Source organism: Lagenorhynchus albirostris, chromosome 20, assembly GCF_949774975.1.
Source record: "Lagenorhynchus albirostris chromosome 20, mLagAlb1.1, whole genome shotgun sequence".
NCBI classification, from domain to species: Eukaryota; Metazoa; Chordata; class Mammalia; order Artiodactyla; family Delphinidae; genus Lagenorhynchus; species Lagenorhynchus albirostris.
The window spans coordinates 9332399-9356905 of NC_083114.1; the positions used below are offsets into that span (position 1 = coordinate 9332399).

Consider the following 24507-nt stretch of genomic DNA (forward strand, 5'->3'; position numbering starts at 1 on the left):
CAGGATGGGCGCCCTTGTCGGGGAGTGAAAGGACAACTGTGTGTCCTGAGGGAACGTGAGCTTCAGTGCGGTAGGATGGAGAAATACGAAAGGAGAGACCTGGGCGCCGGCAAAGCCAGCATTTCGTCTAGGGGGTTGACGTGAATAAGCTAAGGAGACGCTGCCCCTGAGCGGCGTGGGGCGGGAGGAGGGGGGGGTGCTCCACGCCACCGGCGGGCAGGCCGAGCACCGGCGCTCCACCTCCCCAGCGCTTTCCTCCCCGAAGCCTAAGCCGGCTCTACTTCCTCGCACCCGCCACGTGACGCCCCGCCCTTCTCCGAGATCACATGATTCTCGGGTACAGACAGTGCAGTATTCTTCCGCGCTGACGTAGTCCTTACTTTTCGGACCTCCTCTCTAGTCCCTATTGGTCCACTCACCCCTGGAACCTAAGCGTTCCGTGCGTCTCTCCAAACATACGTTTCGTTTTTGCCCTCTATTTCCGGAGACCACTTCCTCCGCTTGGGTACTACTTTGTTTTGGTGTCAACGGCCGCCTTCAACGTACCAACACGTTTCGTGAATAGCTCTCCTTGTAATTATCTGCTCTTTTTCCTGTACGTTATTTCCGAAAAGAACTTTTGGAGAGCCAAGTCTCAAATTACGGTTACCATCTTCCAGCCATTTTCATCATTACCTTCCTGGGGGGAACTCGGAAAATGGGTTTTCAGTTATTTTCGACGATAGCAAAAGCCAACAGTCTTTCCTACGCCGCCTGCGTAGCCTCCAAGTTGATTCCAAAGCTATTGCACTGACGGCGTGGGGGTGGCGGTCAGTAGGTGGTGCTACGCTAGTGGCGTTAGGGCCGTTGCGCTAGCGGCGTAACATAGCAGGCGGGGAGGCTCCTGCTGGTTGGGGGCGGGGTTGGTGAATAGGGAAGTGGCCCAAGTCCCGGGATCGCTCCGCCGAATCCGCCCGCGCGTCGCCGCCGTCGCCACCGCCCCCCATCCCGGCCCCCCCCGGGTTCCCTCAGCCCAGCCCGGTCCAGCCCGGTTCCCGGGAGGATGAAGTTCGTGTATAAAGAGGAGCATCCGTTCGAGAAGCGCCGCTCTGAGGGCGAGAAGATCCGAAAGAAATACCCGGACCGGGTCCCGGTGAGGACAGTAGCCAGGGCCGAGGGCGCGGGGCGCTGGCGCTGACGCCACAGCCCGGGCTTGAGTCCGGGACCCGCAGCGCGGGCCTCAGGCTGCCGGCTGTGGCGGGGTTGGGAACGAGACCGAAACTGCTGTCCCTGGGACCGGAGGTGAAAGGAGTGGGGTAGCGGTAGAGCTGGGGGTGAGAGAATGTAGACGCGAGAGACAGACCTTGAGATTCATGTGGGAAGCTGTGGGGCGTTTGACAGTCTGAGCTTCACATGGGGTTTTTGAAATTGAAGCTGTAGTCGGCCCAGACAGGTCATCCCCTTATGATTAAAATAACGGTTTGTTATGACGCCCTGTTTAGGGATCCTGGATGTTTAGATGAATTTGAGTCAGTGGGGTCAGAATCCCTACTCAGGGCTGCGCCGCGTGTTCAGAGACAAAGAGAAATGAGTCTGGGGTAGGTGTGGGTGCTAGGAATGTTGTTGTTTGAGTTCTTGACAGGTGGAGCTGTCGGGCTATATACCTAATGTCTCCTAATTTTAACCTTTTCTTTAACAGGTGATAGTAGAAAAGGCTCCCAAAGCTCGGATAGGAGACCTGGACAAAAAGAAATATCTGGTGCCTTCTGATCTTACAGGTGGGAATCTGACCCAATACCGGGTTTGCTTCCTGGGGGTGGGAGCGCAGTCTCTGTGGGAGGAGGCTCCACATAGAAGGTGTTCTTTTGAGGGCATTTGTGATCTCTGACTTTATCAGGCCTTGTATCTTTGGCAGTTGGTCAGTTCTACTTCTTGATCCGGAAGCGAATTCATCTCCGAGCTGAGGATGCCTTGTTTTTCTTTGTCAACAATGTCATTCCACCCACCAGTGCCACGATGGGTCAGCTATACCAGGTATGGTGCCTGGGAAGTAGTGGAGGCTTTGGAGAGGAGTTGGAAGCACTTGAGAGGGAAAAAGTTTTAAGTCAGCAATTCTTGGACCAAACTGGCTTACTTAGCTCTCAATTTTATATTTGCTCTTAAAATTTCCACATAGTCCTGGGTTGGGGATTTGGACAGGGCCGTGGGAGTAGAAAGAAGAGAGAATAGTGAGCTGGAGCAACTGTTGTGATGCAGACTCTCCCCAGGCCCCTCCCTGTTCCAAGGCAGCAGAGAACAGTTTGAGGTCTTTTTGCCCAAGACTGTTGGCTAGAATAATACTGTTCAACATCTAGGGCCTGGAGCAAGTGAGAGGGAGAGTCAAAAAGAATGGTTTTGGAAGAATCTGCCCCGGTGGTGGGTGGTTCAAGTAACTTAAGGCCCAGTTGCCTGAACACTGTTACTTTCTGCTTTCACCCCAGGAACACCATGAAGAAGACTTCTTTCTATACATTGCCTACAGTGACGAAAGTGTCTATGGTCTGTGAAGCTGCTGTCCCTAAGGTGGGGGGGTCCCATTCTACAAAGAGAGAGGTGGCCCCCCTTCCTTGACCTGCTCCTCCTTGAGGGTCAAACACCACCTCCCTTTTTCAGGACCTGCACTTCCTAATGTTTGAGACTCTCTTCCAGCCCCTTTAAACACAAGAGTTAATGTGGGAGATGGCCTCTAGTACCCACTCTTTCTCCATTCTTCCCCTTTACCACCTTTCCCATTCTGCTTTAGACTTCTTGACTGTCAATCTGTGTCACATCTGGTGATTGTTTTGGTTTCTTTTCCCTTTCTAACTGCCCAAGGGGCTCAGAACCCCAACAATCCCTTCTTTTCACCACCTTCTTTTTTGGGGGTAGATGGAAGGGACTGAAATTGTGGGGGGAAGGTAGGAGGCACATCAATAAAGAGAAAACCACCAAACTGAACTGGATTTTTCTTTGTGTTGCTCCCCTCCCCCTTTTGTTCTCCCTCGTCAGTGGTGGGGAAAGAGGAGGTTGGAGGGATAGTAGTATATTTTGGTTTGTTTTTATGTTGGGCTTTTCCTTGTGCATAAAAAGTGTGCTTTTGTTGTGATGGATGGAATACTGAGTATCATTTCATGAAAGTTCAGTTTTATATACGTGTGTATGGATTGGGTCCTGAGGTTATAAAAAAAAAATTTTTTTTTTACTGTGGGTTTCTGTGGAAGTTTGAAAGCACCTGCTTTAGATAAACCATCCAAGTTTGTCATAATCTTTTGGGTGAAGGAGATTTTCGAGTGTGGGAGCTAGTAAAAGGACTCTGTCCTCAGATGCATGTCGCTTAGACAGACTTTGTGCCGGCGCGAGGGATCCAGTGGAGTGTAATCCAGGAGAGGGAGAACACGGGGAGGAGGGAGCCATTATCACCGGGAGAACTTCATCTCCCAGCAGCCTTTTCTCTGTCTGGCCGGAAGTGGGGCGGTCCCCCGTGGGTAGAAAGAAGCCGCAGAATGAGGCAGTATGGTGGCCGAAAGTTCTAATCCCTTCTTTCCCTTCGTCCCCTTCTTTCTTAGCCCCGCCCAGCCTACATTTCCCAGGAGCCTGAGCGCACTCTTCCCCTCTCCCCTCTGCTCCCAATCTCCCCGCCACTCCCCGGGGGAGGAGAGCGGTTTAGTGCGCCTGCGCCAATCCGTGGCTTGCTGGGAACTGAAGTTCCGGAGGGTTATGCAGTGTCCTTTTTGCTGCCCCCGGACGGACTATAATCCCCTTGATGCATTGCGCGTTAGCGCCCGCGAAGGGAGGGGGGAGAGAGGAGGAGGGAGGGAGGAGAGAAGGAGGAGGGAGCAGGCGGCCGGCGGCGCGGGGGGAGGGGGCCCGGTCCGGGAGTGCGGGAGGCAGTGGTAGAGGGAGGTGGCGGCAGCGGCTAGCGGACTCGAGTCACAACCGAGTCGAAGCAGACACCTCCGTGGAGCGAGGCAGTAGGAGCACCGAGCACCGGAGGCGGCACCGGGATCCCCGGCTCAGGGGAGGGGGGCGCCGGACCGGGAGGAGGGGAGGGGGCGATGCTGGAAGCCATGGCGGAGCCCAGTCCCGAAGGTGAGCTCTCGACCGGTACAGAGCGCTTAGCCGGCGGGGGGCGGGCGAAGAATCTATTGGCAAACTTGGAGGTCGAGCCCCGGAGCCCAGCGGGGGAGGGCGGGGAAGGGGTCGGGGGCCTGCCCCTGGAGGTGGGAGAGTCACGAGTTGAGAGACGTTGGAGAAAGAGGAGTGGGAGACTGGGCTGGGGGTAGTTGGAGATCAGGCGCTGTGTGTGTGTAGGGCGGGTGGGGTGGGATGGGGGAGCGGGAGCTGGAAACCCACAGCTTCGGGGGTTAGGGGCCGAAAGGGCCTCCGGCAGGTTGGGGCCCTAGAACTGGGAGGTCGGGGGAATTTGGGGGCCGGAGAGTTGTTGGGGAGGAAGGATGTAGAAAAGGATTGAGTGAGGAGCTCGGTAGTTCGCCGAGGTGGGGGAGTTTGTGGCGGTGGTGCCGGAGCTCCCGGTAGTTGCCGCCGGAGCTAGCCCGGTGATTGTTGGAGGGGTGGGCAGATAGTTGTGGGGAGAAGAGAGGGTCTGGGTATTGTCTGCGATAGAGAGACCTATGCGGGGGGTGGTTGTGGGGAGAGGGAGCCGGGAAGCGACGAGAGCTGGCTAGTTTTGGGGGCGGTGGGGCGGGGTGGGGGTTTAAGGCCGGCGAGTTGCGCCGGGGGGAGGGGGGGTTGGTCGGTCGGCGAGGGTTAGAGCCTGGGAGTTGCGGAGGGTGAGGGGGGCAGCGGCGGCAGCAGCGGGGGTTGCTGGGGAGGAAGAGAGTAGCTGGTTGGGGGGGGCTCGAGTTTAGGGGTCCGTAGCCTAGTGACTTGCTGGCGAGTCCGGGGGCAGGGGGGGGGGCGGCGGCCGGAGAGAGCTCGGAACTGGGCCCGGGGCCCGGCGGGGAGCCCGAGGAGCTCGAGACGGGGAGGGGCCAAAGCCCCGGATGGGGGCGGGGGGACGGCGAAATTGTGGGGAGCGCGGTAAGGGGGGGCAGGTGGGGCCGCGTCCGGGTGAGAGCTCTCAGGTCTGTCCCGGCCGCGAAGTGGCGTTGGATGTGTGAGCCCGTGTGTGTTTGGTGGGGGTGAGAGGCGCGCCGGGCCTCGTGCTCGAGTAGAAGGGGCCGGAGGGCGGGGAGCGGTTCGGCGTGGTCATCCTAGACCCTGGGGGCCGGCGGGCGGCGTGTGCGGTCGCGGAGGGCCCGGGGCGGTAGAGCGCGGCGGGGTAGGAACTCCGGGCACTGGGCGCGTGTGAAGGACAGGGGCAGGCGGCAGCCCGGGCTCGGTCTGGGGAGCGGTACGGCGGGTGGGGCGCCGAGAAAGCCGAGGAACCCGGAGTCTAGAGAAACCGTGAGTTGGGGGTGGGGGGGGCGGAGCGCCAAGCCTCCGGTGGGGGGAAGGGGAGCGCTATAGCGAGGCCTGAGAGGGCGCCGCGCCCAGGCTCCGCCCCTCGCGGGGCGGAAGGGGGAGCAGCGGCGGATCCAGCACCGCTGGGGGCCTGCTCGCCTGGCTGAGGGACCTGGGAGAGGAGGGGGTTCACTTGGGACCTCGGAGGTTGAGAGGTGGGGTCTTACACCGACTCTTTCCTAGTGCCTTGACTCAGCTTTTATTGCTTTCACAGATCCACCTCCGACCCTTAAGCCAGAGACTCAGGTGAGGTTTCCCATTCTTTTGCAGCCCAGTATTACTGCAGGATCTCCTGCTCCTTCTCTCTCCCTCTCCCACTTTTTCCAGATTTCTCACTCCAGGGACTATGCTTTTGGGAATGTCCCTCGTAAACTCTGTGTCCTACATATTTTTTTCCTTTCAGCCACCAGAGAAACGACGGAGAACAATTGAGGATTTCAACAAATTCTGCAGTTTTGTTTTGGCCTATGCTGGTTACATCCCCCCTAGCAAGGAGGTAGGGACAGGAGGACAACTGACTGGAGGGTGGTGTCCTAGGGCTGTAGAGGGGCTCTTGAGATTATGAGACTGTGTTACGTTGTAGGCAAAGCCTAGAAATTATATGTAAGACTAGGGAAATGGAAATTTTGGTGGGAAAACTAGTATCTGGAGTGGGGGTGGGACTAATAGGTGGTTTGAGTGCAGTGAATGGTTTTGGGGTGCTCTAAATGGAAGGTGCTTTTGGATAAAAACTTTAGGAACTGAAAATGGTAACAAATGAGGCTGTTCAGAAAGAGTTAGAGAAAAATGGCTCTGGTCTGGGGGATGCTGTGTTGTGAAGGCAGTGGGCATTGGGGAGATGGTTAGAATTTGAGGTCAGGGGTAACATGGAAGTGTTCAAGAGGAGATGCTGATGGGAATTGGGATGGGGATAAGTTTTCTGAATACAGTAAGATTTAGTGGTTTTGGCCAGATATTTTGGTCTTTTAAGTTGGGTGTGTATAGGGGCTGAGATGACCCTGGGCTCCTTGCTGATCCTGGTCTCTTCTCCCCTTTAAGGAAAATGATTGGCCAGCCTCCGGCTCCAGCTCTCCATTGCGAGGTGAGAGTGCGGCAGACAGCGATGGCTGGGACTCAGCCCCCTCAGATCTCAGAACCATCCAGACCTTTGTTAAGAAAGCAAAGTCATCCAAGAGAAGGGCAGCTCAAGCAGGTCCCACCCAGCCAGGACCCCCAAGGTCCACTTTCCCTCGTCTGCAGGCCCCTGATAGTGCCACCCTGCTTGAGAAGATGAAACTCAAGGACTCTCTCTTTGATCTAGATGGGCCCAAAATGGCATCTCCACTGTCCCCCACATCCCTGACACATGCCTCCCGGCCCCCTGCTGCTCTCACCCCAGTGCCCCTTTCCCAGGGGGATCTCTCCCAGCCTCCTCGAAAGAAGGACCGAAAGAACCGAAAGTTGGGGCCAGGAGGGGGGACAGGCTTTGGGGTGCTTCGGAGGCCTCGGCCAGCCCCTGGGGATGGGGAAAAGAGGTCTCGAATCAAGAAGAGCAAGAAGCGGAAGTTGAAAAAGGCAGAGCGGGGGGATAGACTCCCACCTCCTGGGCCTCCCCGGGCACCCCCCAGCGATACAGACTCTGAAGAGGAGGAGGAAGAAGAGGAAGAAGAGGAGGAGGAAGAGATGGTAGCAGTGGTAGGAGGGGAAGCCCCAGCCCCTGTGCTGCCAACACCTCCTGAGGCTCCTAGGCCCCCTGCCACAGTGCACCCTGAAGGAGTCCCTCCCACTGACAGTGAAAGCAAGGACGTGGGCAGCACTGAAACAAGCCAAGATGGAGATGCCAGCTCCAGTGAAGGCGAGATGCGGGTCATGGATGAGGACATCATGGTAGAATCAGGTGAGAAGTTTGGGGCTGCCCAGGGGTAGCTGGGTTGGTGGGTTTGGGGGTATTGTGGATCTAAGAGCTCCAGCAGAACACCAAACAAACCTTCTTTTCCCCAGGTGATGACTCATGGGATCTGATCACGTGTTACTGCCGAAAGCCCTTTGCAGGCCGGCCCATGATTGAGTGCAGCCTGTGTGGAACGTGGATCCACCTCTCCTGTGCTAAGATTAAGAAGACCAATGTCCCTGATTTCTTTTACTGCCAGAAATGCAAGGAACTGCGGCCAGAGGCCCGGCGGTTAGCGGGGCCTCCGAAATCTGGAGAGCCCTGACATATGCCATCTCTAGGCTGGAACTTCGAATGGCAACATGACTTGGGAACTGAGCCTCAGGGTCATCAGCCTGTCCCCCGGAGCTGGGATGTTGTCCCACTTCAAGGCAGAAATTCCCAAGGGAGGCTGGTTTGGAAATGAGTGATGTTCCTATCCTACCCTTCCTTCTCATCTTGTGGACTTGAACTCGGACCTATTGCAGTTGGGGGTGGGAAGCTGTCTGGGTCCCTAGACACTTAAGCTCTGTCCCTTGGACCTGCCACCGCTCACTTCCTGGGCCAGGGTTGGAATTGGGATGGAGTGGGACGGTTGTCTATAAAACTCTAGTGTAAATATAGCACTCCCCTCCCTCATTTTTTCTTTTATCTCACTCCCCATTTATTCTACACCGGTTGTATTTTTAATTTTGGACTTCACCTTTTGAGTATGGCAGCTCAGAGGTGGAGTACCAACCAGAGCTTGGCCGAGGGAGGAAGGAAAACAGAAAGGTGACGATGTTCTCACTCACCTCTTTTGTTTTTAATAATATTGGCCAGCTGTTTGTACAGACAGCCTTCGTGTTGTAAATAAAGCAGAGTGGGCTCTTTTGTGTTTATAGCCCTCACTGACTGTCCTGCTTGGGAGGGAGGCTTTGGAAAAGCTGGCTGGAGGTGGGGCTGAAACTCACCTCTCTTAAAAGTCCAAGCTGAAAATGGCCTGGCGCTGCGCCTTTTCCACCAACCCTAGGACCTCGATTGGCTTTGCCCCACCTCACCCCCCAGTCAAGGACCCCCCCCCAATTCCCACCCTCACCTCCCACTTGCACGCTCCAGCGGATCATATAGTTGCTTGAAGCTCTCTCCCTCAGGGGGTAAAGCGGGGTGCCCCCTGAGGGCAGAGGCCAGCCGAGCCGGGGTAGTTGGAGGAGGCGGGTGGGGACACACTTGGGGGCGGAGCCGTAGAGGGTTGGGAGACCGTTGCTGAAAGTGGCAATAATGTGACGAGGGCGCTAGGCGGAGCTGAGAGTCACGTGACCAGTGAGGGTCACGTGGTGGGGCGTTACGGGCAGAGCGGGGGAGGGCTAGTTCTAGTCACGTGACATGGGGAGAGGTGGGCGGGGCGCTGGAGAGCCCTCGCGACGTCTGCGGCGGCTGCGGCGGCTGCGGCGCCGGAGCCCGCGGCTTTGGGTCGCGCCCCACGGCCCGTCCCCACCGCCCCCCCCCCCACGCCGTCACCCCGCTGAGCCTTGTCTTTTTCCCTTTTGCACCTTTCTTACGCTGGGTCGGTCGCGTTGCTCGCGCGTCGGTTCGTGGGAGTGCGCAGGCGCGGCGGGGGCGATCAGCCCCGCTGGGTGGGCGGCGGAGCCCGGGAGCGCGCGGGCGAGACCATGGCGGGCAGCGGCGCTGGGGGCGGTGGTGTCGGGGAGACGAAGGTGATTTACCACCTGGATGAAGAAGAGACTCCCTACCTGGTGAAGATCCCCGTCCCCGCCGAGCGCATCACCCTCGGCGATTTCAAGAGCGTCTTGCAGCGGCCCGCGGGCGCTAAGTACTTTTTCAAGTCTATGGATCAGGATTTCGGGTGAGCGCGAGGCCTAGACTAGGAACGACGGGGGCTGTGCTTTTGTGGGTTGGGTAATTTTGAGGGTCACTGGTCTGCTTTGGGACATGCTGGGATTTTCTGGGCTATAGTGGAGCACATCTTTACTATGCTCGTGTAGATTGGCTATCCCAGGACGGACAAGGTTATGCTTAGACAGATTGAGGCGTGCGGAACTGTAGGAGGACAGACTGGGATATAGTAAACCAGATTATAGAAGATTAGGCTATACTGGAATAGAGTGGGGCACACTGGTTTATTTTTGGGTGTTCTGGTCTGTGCTGAGGTAGATCTCTCCGCTGGTAACTACATTGTGAGTAGTCCTGTAGCACACAGGCTATGTAGGGATATTGTGGACTCTGCTGATGTAGATTGGGCTATACTGGGCAGGCTTGGGATGTTCTGTCCTATACTAAGGCAGACAGGATAGTTTGGGGACAGTGTAGTCCGTACTAACGCAGAGTGTTCTGTTGGGATGCCATTCTGGTCTCCAGCGGGTTCTATTGATTGATCTTAGTTTCTCTGGGGGCCTAGTTTTTATTGGGACACTCAATACAAGGGCAGACGGGGCTGACGGGGTCTGTACCAATACAGCTGGTACAGTCAGCTGTATTGGGATATTCTAGTCTATATTGGTGTAGACAGCTGCACGTGGTAGAATAGATTGGGCTACCCTGGGGTAATTTGGGACAGTCTGGGCAAGACCGGGACTTTAAATAATGCAGAGTAGGCCCTTTTGTGTTTATAGCCTTTGGGACTGTGCTCTCTTGGTCCTCAGTCTCAGCTCTTGAAGGGAGGCTGGATCAGGCTGGGATAGCCTGGGTTATAGGAAAGCTGAACAGACTGGGCTCTACCTAGAAACACTGTTGGATGTTGGGAAGGTGGTACTGTCTTGGGGGTTACCTTGGATTTCAATGTTCTATTTGTCAGCACTATAATCTGGGGTAGTTTATTCAACTTTTGTGCCTTGATTTCATCTGTGAAATGGAGTTAACCAGAGTAAAATGCTTAGTACACGTGCATGGTACGTTCTTGGTGTGTGGTCATTGCCCTTATTAGCATTGAGTCTAATTCTTAAACTAGGTTATGATAATACAGGATAGAATCACTTGGAAGGCTGGACTATGCTGAGACTGGATTATGTTGTGAAGAATACAACGTTATGCTGAGACAGATTGGTAGTGACTGGGTTGTGTTGTCACATTGATAATAGGTGGGATTGAGTTGACATATATCCACATTCTTAGAACCATATTAGGCTAAAGGGTTAATCCGACCAGATATCCCAATTTGGGGGTGAGTGTGTGTGAGAGTCTGTTCAGGGCAGAGTGTGTCATAGTTTATACGTTTATTAGTTTAGCCAGCAGGTATTTGTTAATGCTTACGAAGTGTCAGGTACTTTGGTCTGTGGCCGGGGACATGGTGTTGAACAAAACAGGCATTGATGATTTCACTTGGTGATTGAAAAGAAGGTCCGTTGAAGGAACCGATGGGAGAGGTGACCCCCAGGGCTTTAGGGTCTGTCAGGAGGAGCAGATTGCTTAGTGCAGAGTTTGTGCCAGGTGAGGCACAGGAGAATGGGGATCTGGGCTTCACCTCTGCTTGGGAGCTCAGTCTAGTGAGGAAGTACTATTCTTTGGTCTAATGGGTATTTTTATCTAGGGGAAGACAGTACATTTGGACATCTCTCTGAAAGTGAGTTAGAGAAAACTAAGGAAAGCATAAAAGTAGAGATGTAGATGAGGACCAAAGCCTTTGGGGGAAGCTGTGTGAGGAATACGGTGAAAGTTGGAGGGAGGCTGCCTGCAAGCTCCTAAGGTTAGATATTTGGGGCAGCTGGGGCAACCTTACGGGAAGCCTTTGAAATTGGACTGAGAAGTTTGAATCAGACTCTAGGAAATCTCTGGAACAGCGCTGAGCCCCTGAGGATGAGCTGGGGAGAGAAGGAGAAATAAAAGGGAATTGAGTTTGGTGATTTCTTAGGTGTAAGTGTTACAGCGTCAGAGAAGGGGACTCGGACAACGTTGGAGAAAAGCCACATCCTTGAGCTGGATGAAGATTGGGAGAAACTTCGAATGCGGGTGGGAATGGGGGAAGCCAGTCCAGTCTCACTGACCTTTACCTTGTCTCTCGGCAGGGTGGTGAAGGAAGAGATTTCAGATGACAATGCTCGCCTTCCCTGCTTCAACGGAAGGGTGGTATCCTGGGTAAGGGGCCCTGCCGGAGAGTCCCTCTGGCATTGCCAAACTCCTCCAAGCCTCAGCCTGTGCCCGCCCCCTCGCAGTTGCCGGAAGCTCTGGCTCTTTGCCTCCTTACCTGTTTGTTTCTTTGTTTGTTTTTGGCCATGCCCTGTGTGGCCTTCCCGACAGGGATTGAACCTGGGCCTGCCGGTGAGAGCGCCGAGTCCTAACCGCTGTACTGCCAGGGAACTCCCATCCTCCTTACCTTTTGGAGAGCCAGCCAGCTGGAGCTCCTCAGCCTTCTCCTTCTGGAGCCTCTAATGCTTGCTGCCGCTTTTTTTGTGCTTTTCTGCGGGCTCTCTCAGGCGCCGTCCCCTTTTCTAGTCTTTCCTCTTACTCTCATCTCATGTGCCTCTCGTATTCCTCATTGAGCCGTTTTTTGTTGTTGTTCTTTTCAAATCACTTGCATTCTTCTAGTTAGTGTCATCAGATAACCCCCAACCTGAGATGGCCCCCCCAGCCCACGAGCCTCGGACAGACCCGGTGCCTCCACCGCCACCTGTACCCCCTCTGCCACCAGAGAGGACCAGTGGCATTGGAGACTCCAGGCCTCCATCCTTCCAGTGAGTCCTTGGGATTCTTGAGTCCAGGGGAGGGAGGTGAGGAGGGAATCCAAGTCCCTTGGGAGGGGAAGCCGACGATTAGGAGCCTTGTCCCACTGACGCAGGTGGGAAACCCTCTCTGCCCATCTAGCCCTAACGTGTCTAGCAGCCGGGAAAATCTGGAGCCCGAGACAGAAACAGAGTCAGTGGTGTCTCTGAGGCGGGAGCGACCTCGCAGGCGAGACAGCAGTGAGCGCGGCGGTGAGGGGGGCCAGGCCTGGAGGCCGGCTAGACTGGGAGTTGGGGAGGGGTCGGCTCCGACCCAAAGCCCTGACAAGGGTGAGGAGCCCGAGTCCTGGTTCCTGAGGTTCCTGTTCTCCCTCAGCGGGGGGCCACCGGCCCAGCGGCCCCTCGAGGCTGGAGCGCCACCTGGCAGGGTACGAGAGCTCCTCCACCCTCATGACCAGTGAGCTGGAGAGCACCAGCCTGGGGGACTCGGACGAGGAGGACACCATGAGCAGGTGGGGCTCCGTAGGCCTCCCCGGGGTGCCCCCCCACCGCCACCCCGTCCTCTCCTTTGGCCCCGCGACCACCGCCCGGCCAGCTCCCTGCCCGACCTCCCGGCAGGTTCAGCAGCTCCACGGAGCAGAGCAGCGCCTCCCGCCTCCTCAAGCGCCACCGGCGGCGGAGGAAACAGCGGCCACCCCGCCTGGAGAGGGTGAGGGGCTTCTTGTGGGGCAGCTGGACCTCGGGGGAGCTGGGGGCGCGGGCCTTGGTTTCGGGGGTACAAGGCCCAGACAGGGAGAATGCTGGGGCTTGTCCCGGCTTGTTGGAGGCAGTCCGGCTCCTTCCCCTTTACCCACCACAGGCCTCATCCTTCAGCAGCGTCACCGATTCCACCATGTCTCTCAACATCATCACAGTCACGCTCAACATGGGTATGGAGGGCGCCCGGGCCCTGGGGGCTGGGAGGACCTGGTCTCCAGGGTCCCTGGGAGGCATGAGGCTGGGCCTTCCTCTCGTCACCTGGCCTCCCTCCACAGAGAAGTACAACTTCCTGGGCATCTCCATCGTGGGTCAGAGCAACGAGCGGGGAGACGGAGGCATCTACATCGGCTCCATCATGAAGGGTGGGGCTGTGGCGGCTGATGGGCGCATTGAGCCCGGGGACATGCTTTTGCAGGTGAGCTGGGGCGGGGCCACCCGCTGACCCAGGCCGGGGCCCTCAGCCCCTCTCCCCCACCTTTGACCCACCGCCCCTCCTGCCAGGTGAACGACATGAACTTTGAGAACATGAGCAACGATGATGCAGTGCGGGTGCTGAGGGACATCGTGCACAAGCCGGGGTGAGCCTTTGAGCTGGTCCCAGGTCCTTGGTTCTCTTTCTTTGCCTTTTCACCTTTCGTTTTATTATTTTAAAAAGTGGTAAAATATAACGCTCATCAGAAAGTACGTAATATGGGACTTCCCTGGCGGTCCAGTGGTTGGGACTCCGCGCTTCCACTGCAGGGGGCGAGGGTTCGGTCCTTGGTCAGGGAACTAAGATCCCGCATACCGCACGGCGCTGCCCAAAGAAAATACATAGAGCAAGAACGCGTAACAAGTGAGTCTGGAGTGAGTGGGTGTTTGCGTCGCCACCGCCTAGATCATGACCTAGAAGCTTTCTGACCCGGGGAGAGCCCCTCACAGTGTCCCTTCCCACTCCCTCCCTCCTCACTCGCCCAGAGGTAACCACTCTGCTGATGCTTTGGTCATCACCATGATGGTTTGCTTGGTCGTTGTTTCACCGGCCATACACGTGTTTTTGAACAACACAGTTTAGTTTTACCTGTTTTCGGACTTGCTCTGAATGGGACCATGCAGCGTATACTCACTTGAATTACTCAGCAGTGTGTTTTTAAGAGTTACCCGTGTTGGTGAGTCACCCGCATTGTGGAGCCTTCCACCATTACCTTCTCTGGCCCAGCCATGTCTGTGCTCCTTTTTTCTTTTCCTTTTTTTGTCCCTCACCTATTCTCATTCCAGGCTTCCCCACTCCTCAGGCCTCTCCCCTCACCCCAGCCTGACTGGCCTCCTCTTCCTCACAGCCCCATCGTGCTGACTGTAGCCAAGTGCTGGGATCCCTCTCCCCAGGCCTATTTCACTCTCCCCCGAAGTGAGTGATGCTCAGGGACCTGTAGCTGGGAGGACAGGGCGGGTGTGGATACCCTTGGCCTCCAGGCTACAGGGAGTGGGTGGGTGAGGGTCAAGGTGGGGCTGGGACAGGAGTCTGATTTGGGGAGGGACAGGGCTGGCTCTCTGGGACTGGGAAGTGACCATCTTGGTGGCCTTCGCTCTCCCAGATGAGCCCATCCAGCCGATTGACCCTGCTGCCTGGGTCTCACACTCTGCTGCGCTGACTGGCACCTTCCCAGCCTATCCAGGCTCTTCGTCCATGAGCACCATCACATCTGGGTCCTCTCTTCCGGATGGTGAGCCCCCAGGCCCACCTCATCCAGCCTCCCTGGAAGACCACCCAGTGTGGTGTGAATCCACCGCTCCTCTGTTTCTCCTTTGTCAGGCTGTGAGGGCCGGGGCCTCTCCATCCATACAGACATGGCATCTGTGACCAAGGCCATGGCAGCTCCAGAGTCTGGACTGGAAGTTCGGGACCGCATGTGGCTCAAGATCACCATCCCTAACGCCTTTCTGGGTACGGCTGGGCTCTGGGCAGGTGGTGTGGGGAAGAGGCGGCCACAGCTGGGAGTGGTCCAGGCAGGGGTGAGGCAGGAGCTGGGGAGGAGAACCTGAGGCCTTTCTTTGCCCTGGGCGATCCAGGCTCGGACGTGGTTGACTGGCTCTACCATCACGTGGAGGGCTTTCCTGAGCGGCGGGAGGCCCGAAAGTATGCCAGCGGGCTGCTCAAGGCGGGCCTCATCCGGCACACTGTGAACAAGATCACCTTCTCTGAGCAGTGCTATTATGTCTTTGGAGACCTCAGTGGCGGCTGTGAGAGTTGTGAGTGCCCCTGTCCTAGCCCAGGGAGAGCGGATCTGGCCGCCTCGTCCTGCCTCTCCAACCCCAGGCCTAAGGGCCACCGTGGACGCTGAGCAGCGTGCGTCCTGCGCTGGGCCCTGCGCTGGCTGGTGACATGCATGGGGGCTGACGTCCCCCGGTGTTCTGCCGGACGAGCTGTGCGTCACGTGCAGGGTTGTGTCTGCTGGTGGGGAGGGCGGCTTTTCCCGAGTCACATAGAAGCACGTGGGACTAGTGGTGGCCCTGGCCGAGTTCCTGCCCTGATGGCTGTGGCCAGTGGGACATTTCCTGTCCGAGGCCTTCGTTTTAACCCCCATCATGGATGGTTGTGGGGAAACGGTTCCCAGTTCCTCTTCATTCGATGTCTTGGGGTGCTGGCTTCTTAAAGCAGTGATCCTGGGTCTTTCTCTTGCTTTCCAGACCTAGTCAACCTGTCTCTGAATGACAACGATGGCTCCAGTGGCGCTTCGGACCAGGACACCTTGGCTCCCTTGCCCGGGACCACGCCCTGGCCCCTGCTGCCCACCTTCTCCTACCAGTACCCAGCCCCGCATCCATACAGTCCCCAGCCCCCACCCTACCACGAGCTCTCGTCCTACACCTACGGCGGAGGCAGTGCCAGCAGCCAGCACAGTGAGGGTAAGTCACCGCCAGATCCCCGTACAGCTGGGGCCTGGACGTGGGCACCAAGGTGAAGCCAGGGAGCAGAGGCTGGAGCGGGGACTGGGGAGGCCAAGGGACCCTGGGCTGGGGCTCAGTTGCTCCCATCCCCTCTCCCCCCACAGGGAGCCGGAGCAGTGGGTCGACACGAAGCGATGGGGGGGTGGGGCGCACAGGGAGGCCTGAGGAGCGGGCCCCTGAGTCCAAGTCTGGCAGCGGCAGTGAGTCTGAGCCTTCCAGCCGGGGCAGCAGCCTTCGGCGGGGCGGGGAACCTGGTGGGACTGGTGATGGGGGCCCTCCCCCATCCAGGGGCTCATCAGGAGGTGCTCCCAATCTCCGAGCCCACCCAGGGCTCCATCCCTATGGCCCGCCTCCTGGCATGGCCCTCCCGTATAACCCCATGATGGTGGTCATGATGCCCCCTCCCCCGCCCCCTGTCCCTCCAGCAGTGCAGCCTCCAGGGGCCCCTCCAGTCAGAGACCTGGGCTCCGTGCCCCCAGAGCTGACGGCCAGCCGCCAAAGCTTCCACATGGCCATGGGCAACCCCAGTGAGTTTTTTGTGGATGTTATGTAGAGCGCGTGATGGGGCCATGTTGGATCTCCAACCTTGGCCTGTCAGTGCTTGGTGCTCCTGTCCTGTGATTGGGTGTCTTGTCAGTCACGTGCTCATTACTCCTCTGATGCCTGGACTCAGCCTGTCCTGTGGGCTGCTGCCTGCTGTGAGGTTGTTGCCACTGTGACTCTTTCCAGCAGTGCCTGGTTCCTCCCCCTTCCCTCAGGGGTCAACAAGGGACCTTCGGTTATTTTTAGCTTTATTGTTTTTTATAAGCCTTTTTGGGGGGTTAAAATAGACTTTTTTTACATTTTTGGGACTATTTTTTTACTAGACGTTTTCTCTTTTGTATGAAGAATCCCTGTCTCCTCGGCCCCTTCTTCTAACCCCAAAATGTGATCTCCTACTCCATTTGCCCAGTCAGCTCTGTCCTGCACAGGGTGGGAGGGTGGTCAGTCGGTGGTACCCTGGCAAGTGGAAGGGGGTTGGTTCCCCTAGACAGCAGTCAAAGAAAGCTGGGGTATTTGGGGGCTGTGTAGCTGCTTTTGTTACTCTATTTATTTTAGTCACTTGTATAAAACACCAAATAAAGCAATAGGGGCAAACTCCCCGTGCCTCTGGCTCCTTTCTTTGGGAGGGAGGCAGGCAGCAAGGGAAAGGACAGAGGTACGGCAGCAGAGCATGACTTGTTAGAGACTTTACTTGTGAGGCGGTAAGCACTCCCTCTGAGAGTAGGCACTGTCCTGGGCCGAGGCCCCCTTCAAGGCAGAAGCAGGATCAGCACAGAAGGGGCCTGGGCTTGGGCTTGGGAGAAGGCATATTCTGGGCCAGGCCCTAGCTGGGAGTATTCAGAAGCCAAGGGGGTTGCTGGTGACCACGCCCCCCCGCTCCACCAAGGCCTTGGAGATGCTTTTGAAGTTACGGAAGAGTTCCTGCTGCTGGGGGTCAGACTGCAGAGCAGCCATGTTCTCCCGGATCCGGGCTGCAGCCTGGGGAGGGGGAAGGAGGGGTCAGGCCTGTGCCTCGAGGGCCCCCCTGCCGCCCCCCGTACTTGGTAGCCCTGGATCTCACCTCAGTACACCAGCTGTCACAGAGCATTTTCTCATGCTGGGCTGTGGGATGGCCCTCACTCAGGGCCCTTGAGGCCCTGGGGGGAAGTAGGAGGAAACCAATCTGGGCTGTGAGCCTGGCCCAGGACCCCCAGTGCCCCCATTGCAGCTCAGGCCTCCCCCACTGCCTCCTCACCTGGACAGAACCACCACCATGGCATAGAGGTCAATGGCACTGTCTGCCAGACGCTGCAGCAGAAACTGTTCGTCTGTCAGGTAGATGGGATGCGGTTGGGGGGTGGTTAGTCGGAGGGAAAGGAACGTGGGGGGCGGGAATGGGGTAGAGCTCACTCACTGACAATCTCCTTCTTGTGTTTTATCAGCTTGGTCTCCACCACTGCAGCAAACTGCTCCAAAGCCTGCACTGCCTAAAGAGATGGGGAAGGTGCCCGGGGCTCAGAGTGGGGCCCAGCCCTGTCAGTCTTCGACGCAGACTGTCCCCCCACCTTGACCACTTACTCACCAGCTCACCGCTCCGACTCAGTTCCTGGTGGATGGTGCCGCTGAGACTCAGGCCACTGCCCAGCCCTGCCCGCCTTAGAGAAAGGGGAAGGGTGACTGGTTAGTTGCCATACCCTGCCCTACCCCGCCCCGCCCTGCCCTGCGCTGGCCCCTAAGCTTACCGCCTCAGCTGTTTGCTTGCCTCTCCCAGCAGGAGGCCAGCATTCCCAAAAGGATTCTTTAGAGCATTGCCAAGCCCCGAGAGTTCCTTTCCTTTGTCCTGTGGGGGGAGGAGGGTCCAATAGTCAGGACTCCGCTGTCCTGCCCAGCTCCTCCCCCCATTTCTCCTCCCTCTTACCATACAGCCCTGCAGAGCCACGAACAGCCGGAGAATGTCATTCGTCCCTTCAAAGATCCGGAAGATGCGAAGATCTCGGAGCACACGCTCTACCCCAGGCTCCTGCCACAGGGGAAGACAGATCATACACCCATGCTGGACGTGCCGCCTCCTCCTCCTGGCCCGCTGCAGCCGGCCTGGGCAGAGAAGTGTTCTGTACCTTCATGAAGCCCATGCCCCCCATGATTTGGATGCACTCATCTGTCACCTTCCAGGCTGCCTCCTAGGGACAAAGAAAACACCCAAAATTGGGTTTGGAGCCAAGCTCCCAAACCGGGCTCTCCCTCCCCCCAGGCCTGGGACCTCACCGAGCCAAAGATCTTGCTGATGGCAGCCTCTATCTGGAAGTCTGTGGATCCCTGGTCCATGTTGGCGCTCACCATGTACGCCATGGACTGAGGTTGGGACACGGGAAGGGAAATGGAAAAGGGCTGCATCAGACTCGACCTGATCACCCACATCTACAAGACTGGGTCTGCCCTGGCGCCCTGTGGCCCTCGCCTTCACCTTCCAATGCCGTGTGTCAGGCATGTCCAAATATTTGGTTCCCTGGTCAGTTCGTCAGGGGCTTGCAGGCATTTGACTTCTTGAAAGGGGTGAAGAAGGAGTAAGAGTGGGGTGGGGTAGACCAAATTTCAGGGACCTCTGGAAGCACCTCGGCAGAACAGCATGGCCCTCTCCATCCTGCGGAAGCTGAGCTGACTATGCCTCCCCGCATCCCCTAGGGCATTGGTGTAAAGCTGGAGACCCACTGCCCCAGGTGCTGCTGGGGGTTGTAGTCTGACCCAACCGGGAAGAAGGCCTCAGGGCTCCGGGGAGGTGGGTGGCCCTCACCTCAGTCACATATTGCAGCATAGCCATCCGGGCCAGCTTCTCCTGGATCATCCCAAAGTTGTGAATTTTTTCCCCAAACTGGGTACGATTAGCAGCATGATCCACCTAGAAGAGGGCACGTGTGTCCCACTGTGGTTCTCTAGTCTCCTCTTTCCAGGAGAGGGGCTGGGCTGCGCTGGGATGGGTGGGCTTTGGCCACAGCCAAGAGTTCAGTCCAGGCTGGGTGGAGACCTAAGCTATCAAGTCTGGAGCTGTTGGCAGGGGAGGGGCCTCTGGTGGAGGGAGGGCTTGCAAGAGACCAGGGACACATGGAAAGGGAGACAGTGTGACTTAGGCTTAGATTCAGGCTAGCTAGGGACTCAGGCAGGGTACTCACCGCCTTAGCAATGATGCCCTTCATGGTGCCTGCCATGGCCGCGGCCATGCCAAACCTTCCGTTGTTGAGAATGTGCATGGCGACCTTGAAGCCGCCCCCCACCTCACCCAGTACGTTCTCTGACGGCACCTGTACTCCGTCAAAGTGCACCTCTGCCGTGTTTGAGGCCTTGATGCCCATCTTCTTCTCAGGGGGCCCGCTGTGACAGACAGGGTGGAGAAGTTGCCACTGGGTGTGTGTGGGTGAGCCATTCATTCATTATGAGCCAGCCTGTAGGAGGCGCAGGCAGCAGTCCCTGGCATGCCCAGAGGGCTGAGGAGGCCTGGCTCTATCCCGCTGTCGTGTGATGGGCTCAGTGGTTGCTGAAGCCAAACTTTAGGTCAGTTGCATGCATACTAGGCCTAAAAGGAACATGCCGTCCAAATGCTCTGGCTTTTGCACCCATCCCCAGAGTGACCTGTGACAGCCATCTGCCCTGGAACTCAGTACTGCCCTCTCCCTGGCTCTACCTCTTTCTCCCCAGCCCACTCACTTGGTGACACCTCCAAAGCTCCTCTCCACCACAAAAGCTGTGATCTTCTCCTTCATGGCCCCCGTGGCTGTGTCTTTAACTGGTGTCTTGGCAAAGACCGTGAAGATATCCGCTAGGCCTCCATTACTGTGGAAAAGTGAGAGGCAGTCAGGATGGAGCAGTGGGGCCTGGACGTGGGCAGAGGTGGAGAGGAGGGAAAAGTGGGAGAAGAGTGCCTGATCCAAATCTTGCTTCCACTGAGGGTATAGTATCTTCCACAGGGGCTAGGCACAGCTGAGGTTCGGATAGAGGCTGCATCTGATCCACTTGAGGGCTCAGTTAGACAGAAAGCGGCAATAGTCTCCCCTGTTGGAGAGAGAGCTCCTTTACACTGGGTTCTGATGGGCAGGAAAGGCCCTTTAGTGCCCACCCACCCACACAGGTATTCCCCCTTAACGCTTCTGGCGATATTCAGTGACTTCGTATTTCCCCACCAGCATACTGTGATGTCTACCCAGAATCTCCCCCAGCCAACACACCCAGCTGTGTGGTGATCTAAGTACCACGCAGCCTAATTTGTGCCAGGCCCAGGACACTCCCGATCTCTGGGTCTCCTAGGGCTGCCTCACCAGATGCCAGTTTGGGGAGGTATTTTTCTTTCTGGGCCTTTGTGCCGAAGAGCAGGATGCCTTTGAAACCGATGCTCTGATGGGCCCCCAGGACGATGGCCAGGCCGAGGTCATGCATGCCTACGATCTCCACCAAGCGGGCATACTGGAGGGGAAACAGGCATCTGGGGCTGTAGCTGGCTACGTGGGGACCTGCCCTTAGCAGGAAAGCGTGGGCAGCGGGGCAGAGCCCGACCTGGGCATCCCTGCAGAGCGAGTGGGCAGAGCAAGTGGGGCCACGGCAGAAGGACACTGGCAGGTCTGTTCCAGGTCTCTGTGGGAGGTTGGTTCCCTACACTAACCTCAGGCAGTCCCCACCTTAGCGATTCATTAGGACTTGGGACCCTGGGTGAGGTCCATGGCCCTTGGGAACTGCAAGTAGTTTGGTGGTAACAGTCAACATCCCACAGGCCCCCAGGGCAGCTCTTGGTAGAGACCTTAGCTCCAGGGGTGAGGTGTAGACTGGGACACTGGAGGTGACCGAGGGAGCTCCCTCACCTGGGTGTTGCAGAGACCCACACCACCCAGTTCACTGGGCACTTGCAGACCAAAGGCCCCCAGCTCCTTGAGACCCTGCATAGTGGTCTCCTCCACTTGCTCCAGCATGTCATTCTTGGCAGGATCGTTCACCTCCTGGGGAAGGCACAGGATCTCATATCCAGGCTCCTGTTAAGCTCCTTATCCTCTTTCCCACCCCATCAGGGACCAAGCTCTATTCCTCAGGCTGGCATTGCTCACCTCAAAGAATCGGGACACAGGCCCCACCAACTCTTTAAGAAACTGTGTCTGGTCCTCGTTGAGCACTGCAAGGGTTGGAGTGGCAAGAGGGACGGGCAGGTCAGGCCAGGCGAGGCGGTCAGGGGAAGACGCCCCATCCCTATCCAGCTCTGCCTATCCGTTTCCTTACCAGAGGGGTACGGGAACACCTGATCAGTGGTGAGCTGGCCTTTGAACATCCCCACAGCAAAGGACTTAGATTCCTGCACAGGGAGAAGGGAGTTTCAGGGAGCAGTGTGGGGTGGGTCTGTCCCTGGCTTAGCTCCTCCCGGGCTCGAGCCACATACCGGCTTGGCCCGGTTTTCCCCGGTCGAAGCCTCAGAAGAGAGAGAATCGGACTTATCCACAGCCGCCTGGGGAAAGGGATGGTTAGTGAGGCCGGGGAAGGGGATTCCAAAGTACCAAGGAAAGCAAAGGGGAAGAGCTGGGTGCCAGGGGAGGGCGCATCCGCCACCTTTCCCCTAGTTTCATCTTCAGGGCACCCTGGTCTGCCCTTTCCCCTACTTTCGGCGCCAGGGCGATCGGCAGGTGACTGGGACCAAGAGGGAGACCCCTGCCGGCGGCGGGGAGGTGGGAGCCGAGGCGGCTTCCCGCTCTCATACCCTCGAAGGTGGCCGTCACTTACCTGGGCGGCCCCACTGGCATAGGGTCGCCAGGCGAGGCCGGGCCGGGGCTGCCCAAGGAGCGCACTGGACCGCGAGCTGTGGGGAGTAGGGGTTCAGTCCTGGCCCGGTGTCCGAGCCCACTGCCCCCTTACCCCCTGTCATACACACACCTCCCGCTCCCCAACCTCAGCAGCTGCCGCCCCATGCTCGGCGCCATCCTCGCCGCCTGCATCACCGAACCGCTCCGACCGCTGCTACCCTGAGCGTTGACTTAGCGCTCTCGCCGGGTTAGCCAAAGTCTGGTCCTCCAGCCTTGCCTCATCCTCCACAATGCACCGGGAGGCGGTGGGCGGGGTTTCCGGCCTCTGGGGCATGCTGGGGGCTGTAGTTCCGGAGCGCCACCGAACCCCTGCATTCTGGTTGACCTAGGGTCATTTCCAAACGTCCCTTGTCTCCCCCAAACTCCTTCATCTCGCCTGTCCGAACTGGAGTGTAGCCCTCAGAAGGGGTGATAAGATAGGCTGAGACGGAAGACTGAGGAACTTAGGCGGCTGCAGCCAGAGGGATGGAGGGTAGACTGAAGGGAGGACTTCCCAGGTGGAATTAGAGGGGAGAGGTGGGAAGACATAAACGTAAGATAGATGCCAGAGGCAGAGGCATGGAAAGAGGACTCTTTGGGGTTCCTCGTGAAATCCGTCTCCACCAACACAAAACAGAGGGAAATAGTGGGGTGCGGTTAGAATGGGCATCATCAGAAAATCTACAAACAACAAATGCTGGAGAGGGTGTGGAGAAAAGGGAACCCTCTTGCACTATTGGTGGGAATGTAAATTGATACAGCCACTATGGAGAACAGTATGAAGTTTCCTTAAAAATCTAAAAATAGAACTACCCTATGACCCAGCAATCCCACTACTGGGCATATACCCTGAGAAAACCATAATTGAAAAAGACACATGCACCCCCATGTCCATTGCAGCACTATTTACAATAGCCAGGTCATGGAAACAACCTAAATGCCCATCAACAGACAAATGGATAAAGAAGATATGGTACATATATACAATGGAATATTACTCAGCCATAAAAAGGAACAAAATTGGGTCACTTGTAGAGACATGGATGGATCTAGAGACTGTTTACAGAGTGAAGTAAGTCAGAAAGAGAAAAACAAATATCGTAAATTAACACATATATGTGGAATCTAGAAAAATGGTACAGATGAACCGTTTGCAACGCAGAAATAGAGACACAAATGTAGAGAACAAACGTATGGACACCAAGGGGGGAAAGGGGTGGGGGGCGGGGGTGTTGGTGGCGGGATGAATTGGGAGATTGGGATTGACATGTATACACTGATGTGTATAAAATAGATAACTAGTAAGAACCTGTTGTATAAAAAAATAAATAAATTTAATTCAATTAAAAAAAATAGTGGGGTGGGTGACTCAAAGTGGGTGTGAATGGCTCAGGCATATTATCCTGAGACGACAGAGTTGTCACTAACTCTGGAAACACCAAAATTTTCACAGTAGGAAGGACCCCGAGGTTTGCTGCCTCCCCCTTAGGGCCTCTGAAACCCTCCTGAACATCTCTCTGCACCCTCTCTTGTTCCTTCCTGAGACCATGTGCTCAGGGCAGACCTCTGGACCTCTGGGCAGATGGATTCTTCCCAGTCCTGAGAGGAACTGTAGGAATTCTCATGTCCCGTCCCCTTCACACACACACACACACACACACACACACACACACACACACACACACACACACACACACACACACACACACACACACACACACACACACACACACGTCTACTCTGGGTCAAGAAGTCCCAGGTAATTTATGCCCCTCTTTTTGCCATTCTCACTGGGGACAGGCCTCAGGAGGAGAGAGTGACAGCTTCCCCTCCTTTTGAGCTGTGAGAGCAGAGCCCCTTGGGGGTGGCCCTCTTCCCCGGTCCTCAGGAAAATGTTGTGGTCATGCCTGGCTTTGGGGAGAGGGGCCAGCGTGTGAGGGGGAAGGTGGTGGTGTGGTGCCTGGGGACCTGGGAAGAATGGAATGGTGGGCGGCTCAAGCCTGCCAACTTTACCTGACAGCTCAGGCTGGGTGGGGAGAAGACAGCTCAGCTCTGATCCGGTGGATTAGAGAGATTAAAGTGAGAGAAGAGAGAGATGTCTGAGGGACCAGGACCAAGAGGTGAAAAACAGGAGTCCTTGTGAAGGAGAGGCCTGGGGGCTGGTGGGGGGCTGGGACCCAGGGGTCCTTCTCCCTGGACCTTTCCAGAGAGTCTGGGGTGAGAGGGCAAAGGCTGGGGAAGAGGAGGTGAGTGTGTTGGTCCCTCAATCTTGTCCTTGTCCCAATCCCTGCTCACTTGCATTTCACCAGCTCCCAGGTCAGCCCTCTGGCTCCTGGCCCCCCCACTATTGCGATGGGCACCCCCTCTCCTCACGGTGCTGCACAGTGACCTCTTCCAGGCCTTGCTGGGTGAGTCGCCCCAGTTTTCTGGGGGGCGGTTGTGGAAAGGGCTGGCCTGTGCCTGTGAG

The 24507-nt window shown here is 56.9% G+C and overlaps 4 protein-coding genes across 14 annotated transcripts; 3 read left to right on the forward strand and 1 right to left on the reverse strand.

Moving 5' to 3' along the window:
• The first annotated feature begins 287 nt into the window (after nucleotides 1-287).
• On the forward strand, nucleotides 288-2955 carry GABARAP (GABA type A receptor-associated protein). The gene is made up of 4 exons (XM_060134884.1): nucleotides 288-1132; nucleotides 1679-1757; nucleotides 1895-2013; nucleotides 2460-2955. The coding sequence occupies exons 1-4, from the start codon at nucleotides 1043-1045 to the stop codon at nucleotides 2523-2525; spliced, it is 354 nt and encodes a 117-aa protein (XP_059990867.1). The 5' UTR covers nucleotides 288-1042; the 3' UTR covers nucleotides 2526-2955.
• An 893-nt stretch (nucleotides 2956-3848) lies between these two features.
• Nucleotides 3849-8250, forward strand: PHF23 (PHD finger protein 23). 2 transcript variants are annotated; one of them, XM_060134875.1, is made up of 5 exons: nucleotides 3849-4086; nucleotides 5675-5706; nucleotides 5864-5956; nucleotides 6499-7336; nucleotides 7441-8250. In XM_060134875.1, the coding sequence occupies exons 1-5, from the start codon at nucleotides 4053-4055 to the stop codon at nucleotides 7653-7655; spliced, it is 1212 nt and encodes a 403-aa protein (XP_059990858.1). In that variant the 5' UTR covers nucleotides 3849-4052; the 3' UTR covers nucleotides 7656-8250. The 2 variants fall into 2 exon arrangements, with proteins under 2 accessions (XP_059990858.1, XP_059990859.1); XM_060134876.1 differs by lacking the exon at nucleotides 3849-4086 and adding an exon at nucleotides 5095-5113.
• Nucleotides 8251-8826: 576 nt separating this feature from the next.
• Nucleotides 8827-16851, forward strand: DVL2 (dishevelled segment polarity protein 2). Of its 9 annotated transcripts, none has more exons than XM_060134709.1 (15): nucleotides 8827-9215; nucleotides 11371-11440; nucleotides 11891-12036; nucleotides 12167-12276; nucleotides 12401-12536; nucleotides 12620-12733; nucleotides 12898-12953; nucleotides 13059-13198; nucleotides 13285-13361; nucleotides 14058-14170; nucleotides 14358-14486; nucleotides 14576-14707; nucleotides 14833-15012; nucleotides 15451-15669; nucleotides 16137-16851. In XM_060134709.1, exons 1-15 carry the CDS (start codon nucleotides 9022-9024, stop codon nucleotides 16262-16264), a joined length of 1944 nt encoding a protein of 647 aa, XP_059990692.1. In that variant the 5' UTR covers nucleotides 8827-9021; the 3' UTR covers nucleotides 16265-16851. The 9 variants fall into 9 exon arrangements, with proteins under 9 accessions (XP_059990692.1, XP_059990683.1, XP_059990684.1 ...); XM_060134701.1 differs by having other exon boundaries at nucleotides 8834-9215; nucleotides 15816-16851; XM_060134704.1 differs by having other exon boundaries at nucleotides 8836-9215; nucleotides 12167-12264; nucleotides 15816-16851.
• A 74-nt stretch (nucleotides 16852-16925) lies between these two features.
• On the reverse strand, nucleotides 16926-22285 carry ACADVL (acyl-CoA dehydrogenase very long chain). 2 transcript variants are annotated; one of them, XM_060134720.1, is made up of 20 exons: nucleotides 22147-22285; nucleotides 21982-22057; nucleotides 21644-21709; nucleotides 21487-21559; nucleotides 21318-21382; nucleotides 21078-21212; nucleotides 20541-20685; nucleotides 20148-20277; nucleotides 19933-20058; nucleotides 19401-19599; nucleotides 19025-19129; nucleotides 18499-18585; nucleotides 18351-18413; nucleotides 18152-18253; nucleotides 17976-18073; nucleotides 17816-17888; nucleotides 17648-17720; nucleotides 17489-17561; nucleotides 17315-17390; nucleotides 16926-17232 (listed from the first exon to the last, which is right to left on the reverse strand). In XM_060134720.1, the coding sequence occupies exons 1-20, from the start codon at nucleotides 22191-22193 to the stop codon at nucleotides 17092-17094; spliced, it is 1953 nt and encodes a 650-aa protein (XP_059990703.1). In that variant the 5' UTR covers nucleotides 22194-22285; the 3' UTR covers nucleotides 16926-17091. The 2 variants fall into 2 exon arrangements, with proteins under 2 accessions (XP_059990703.1, XP_059990702.1); XM_060134719.1 differs by having other exon boundaries at nucleotides 22132-22267.
• Nucleotides 22286-24507: the final 2222 nt, after the last annotated feature.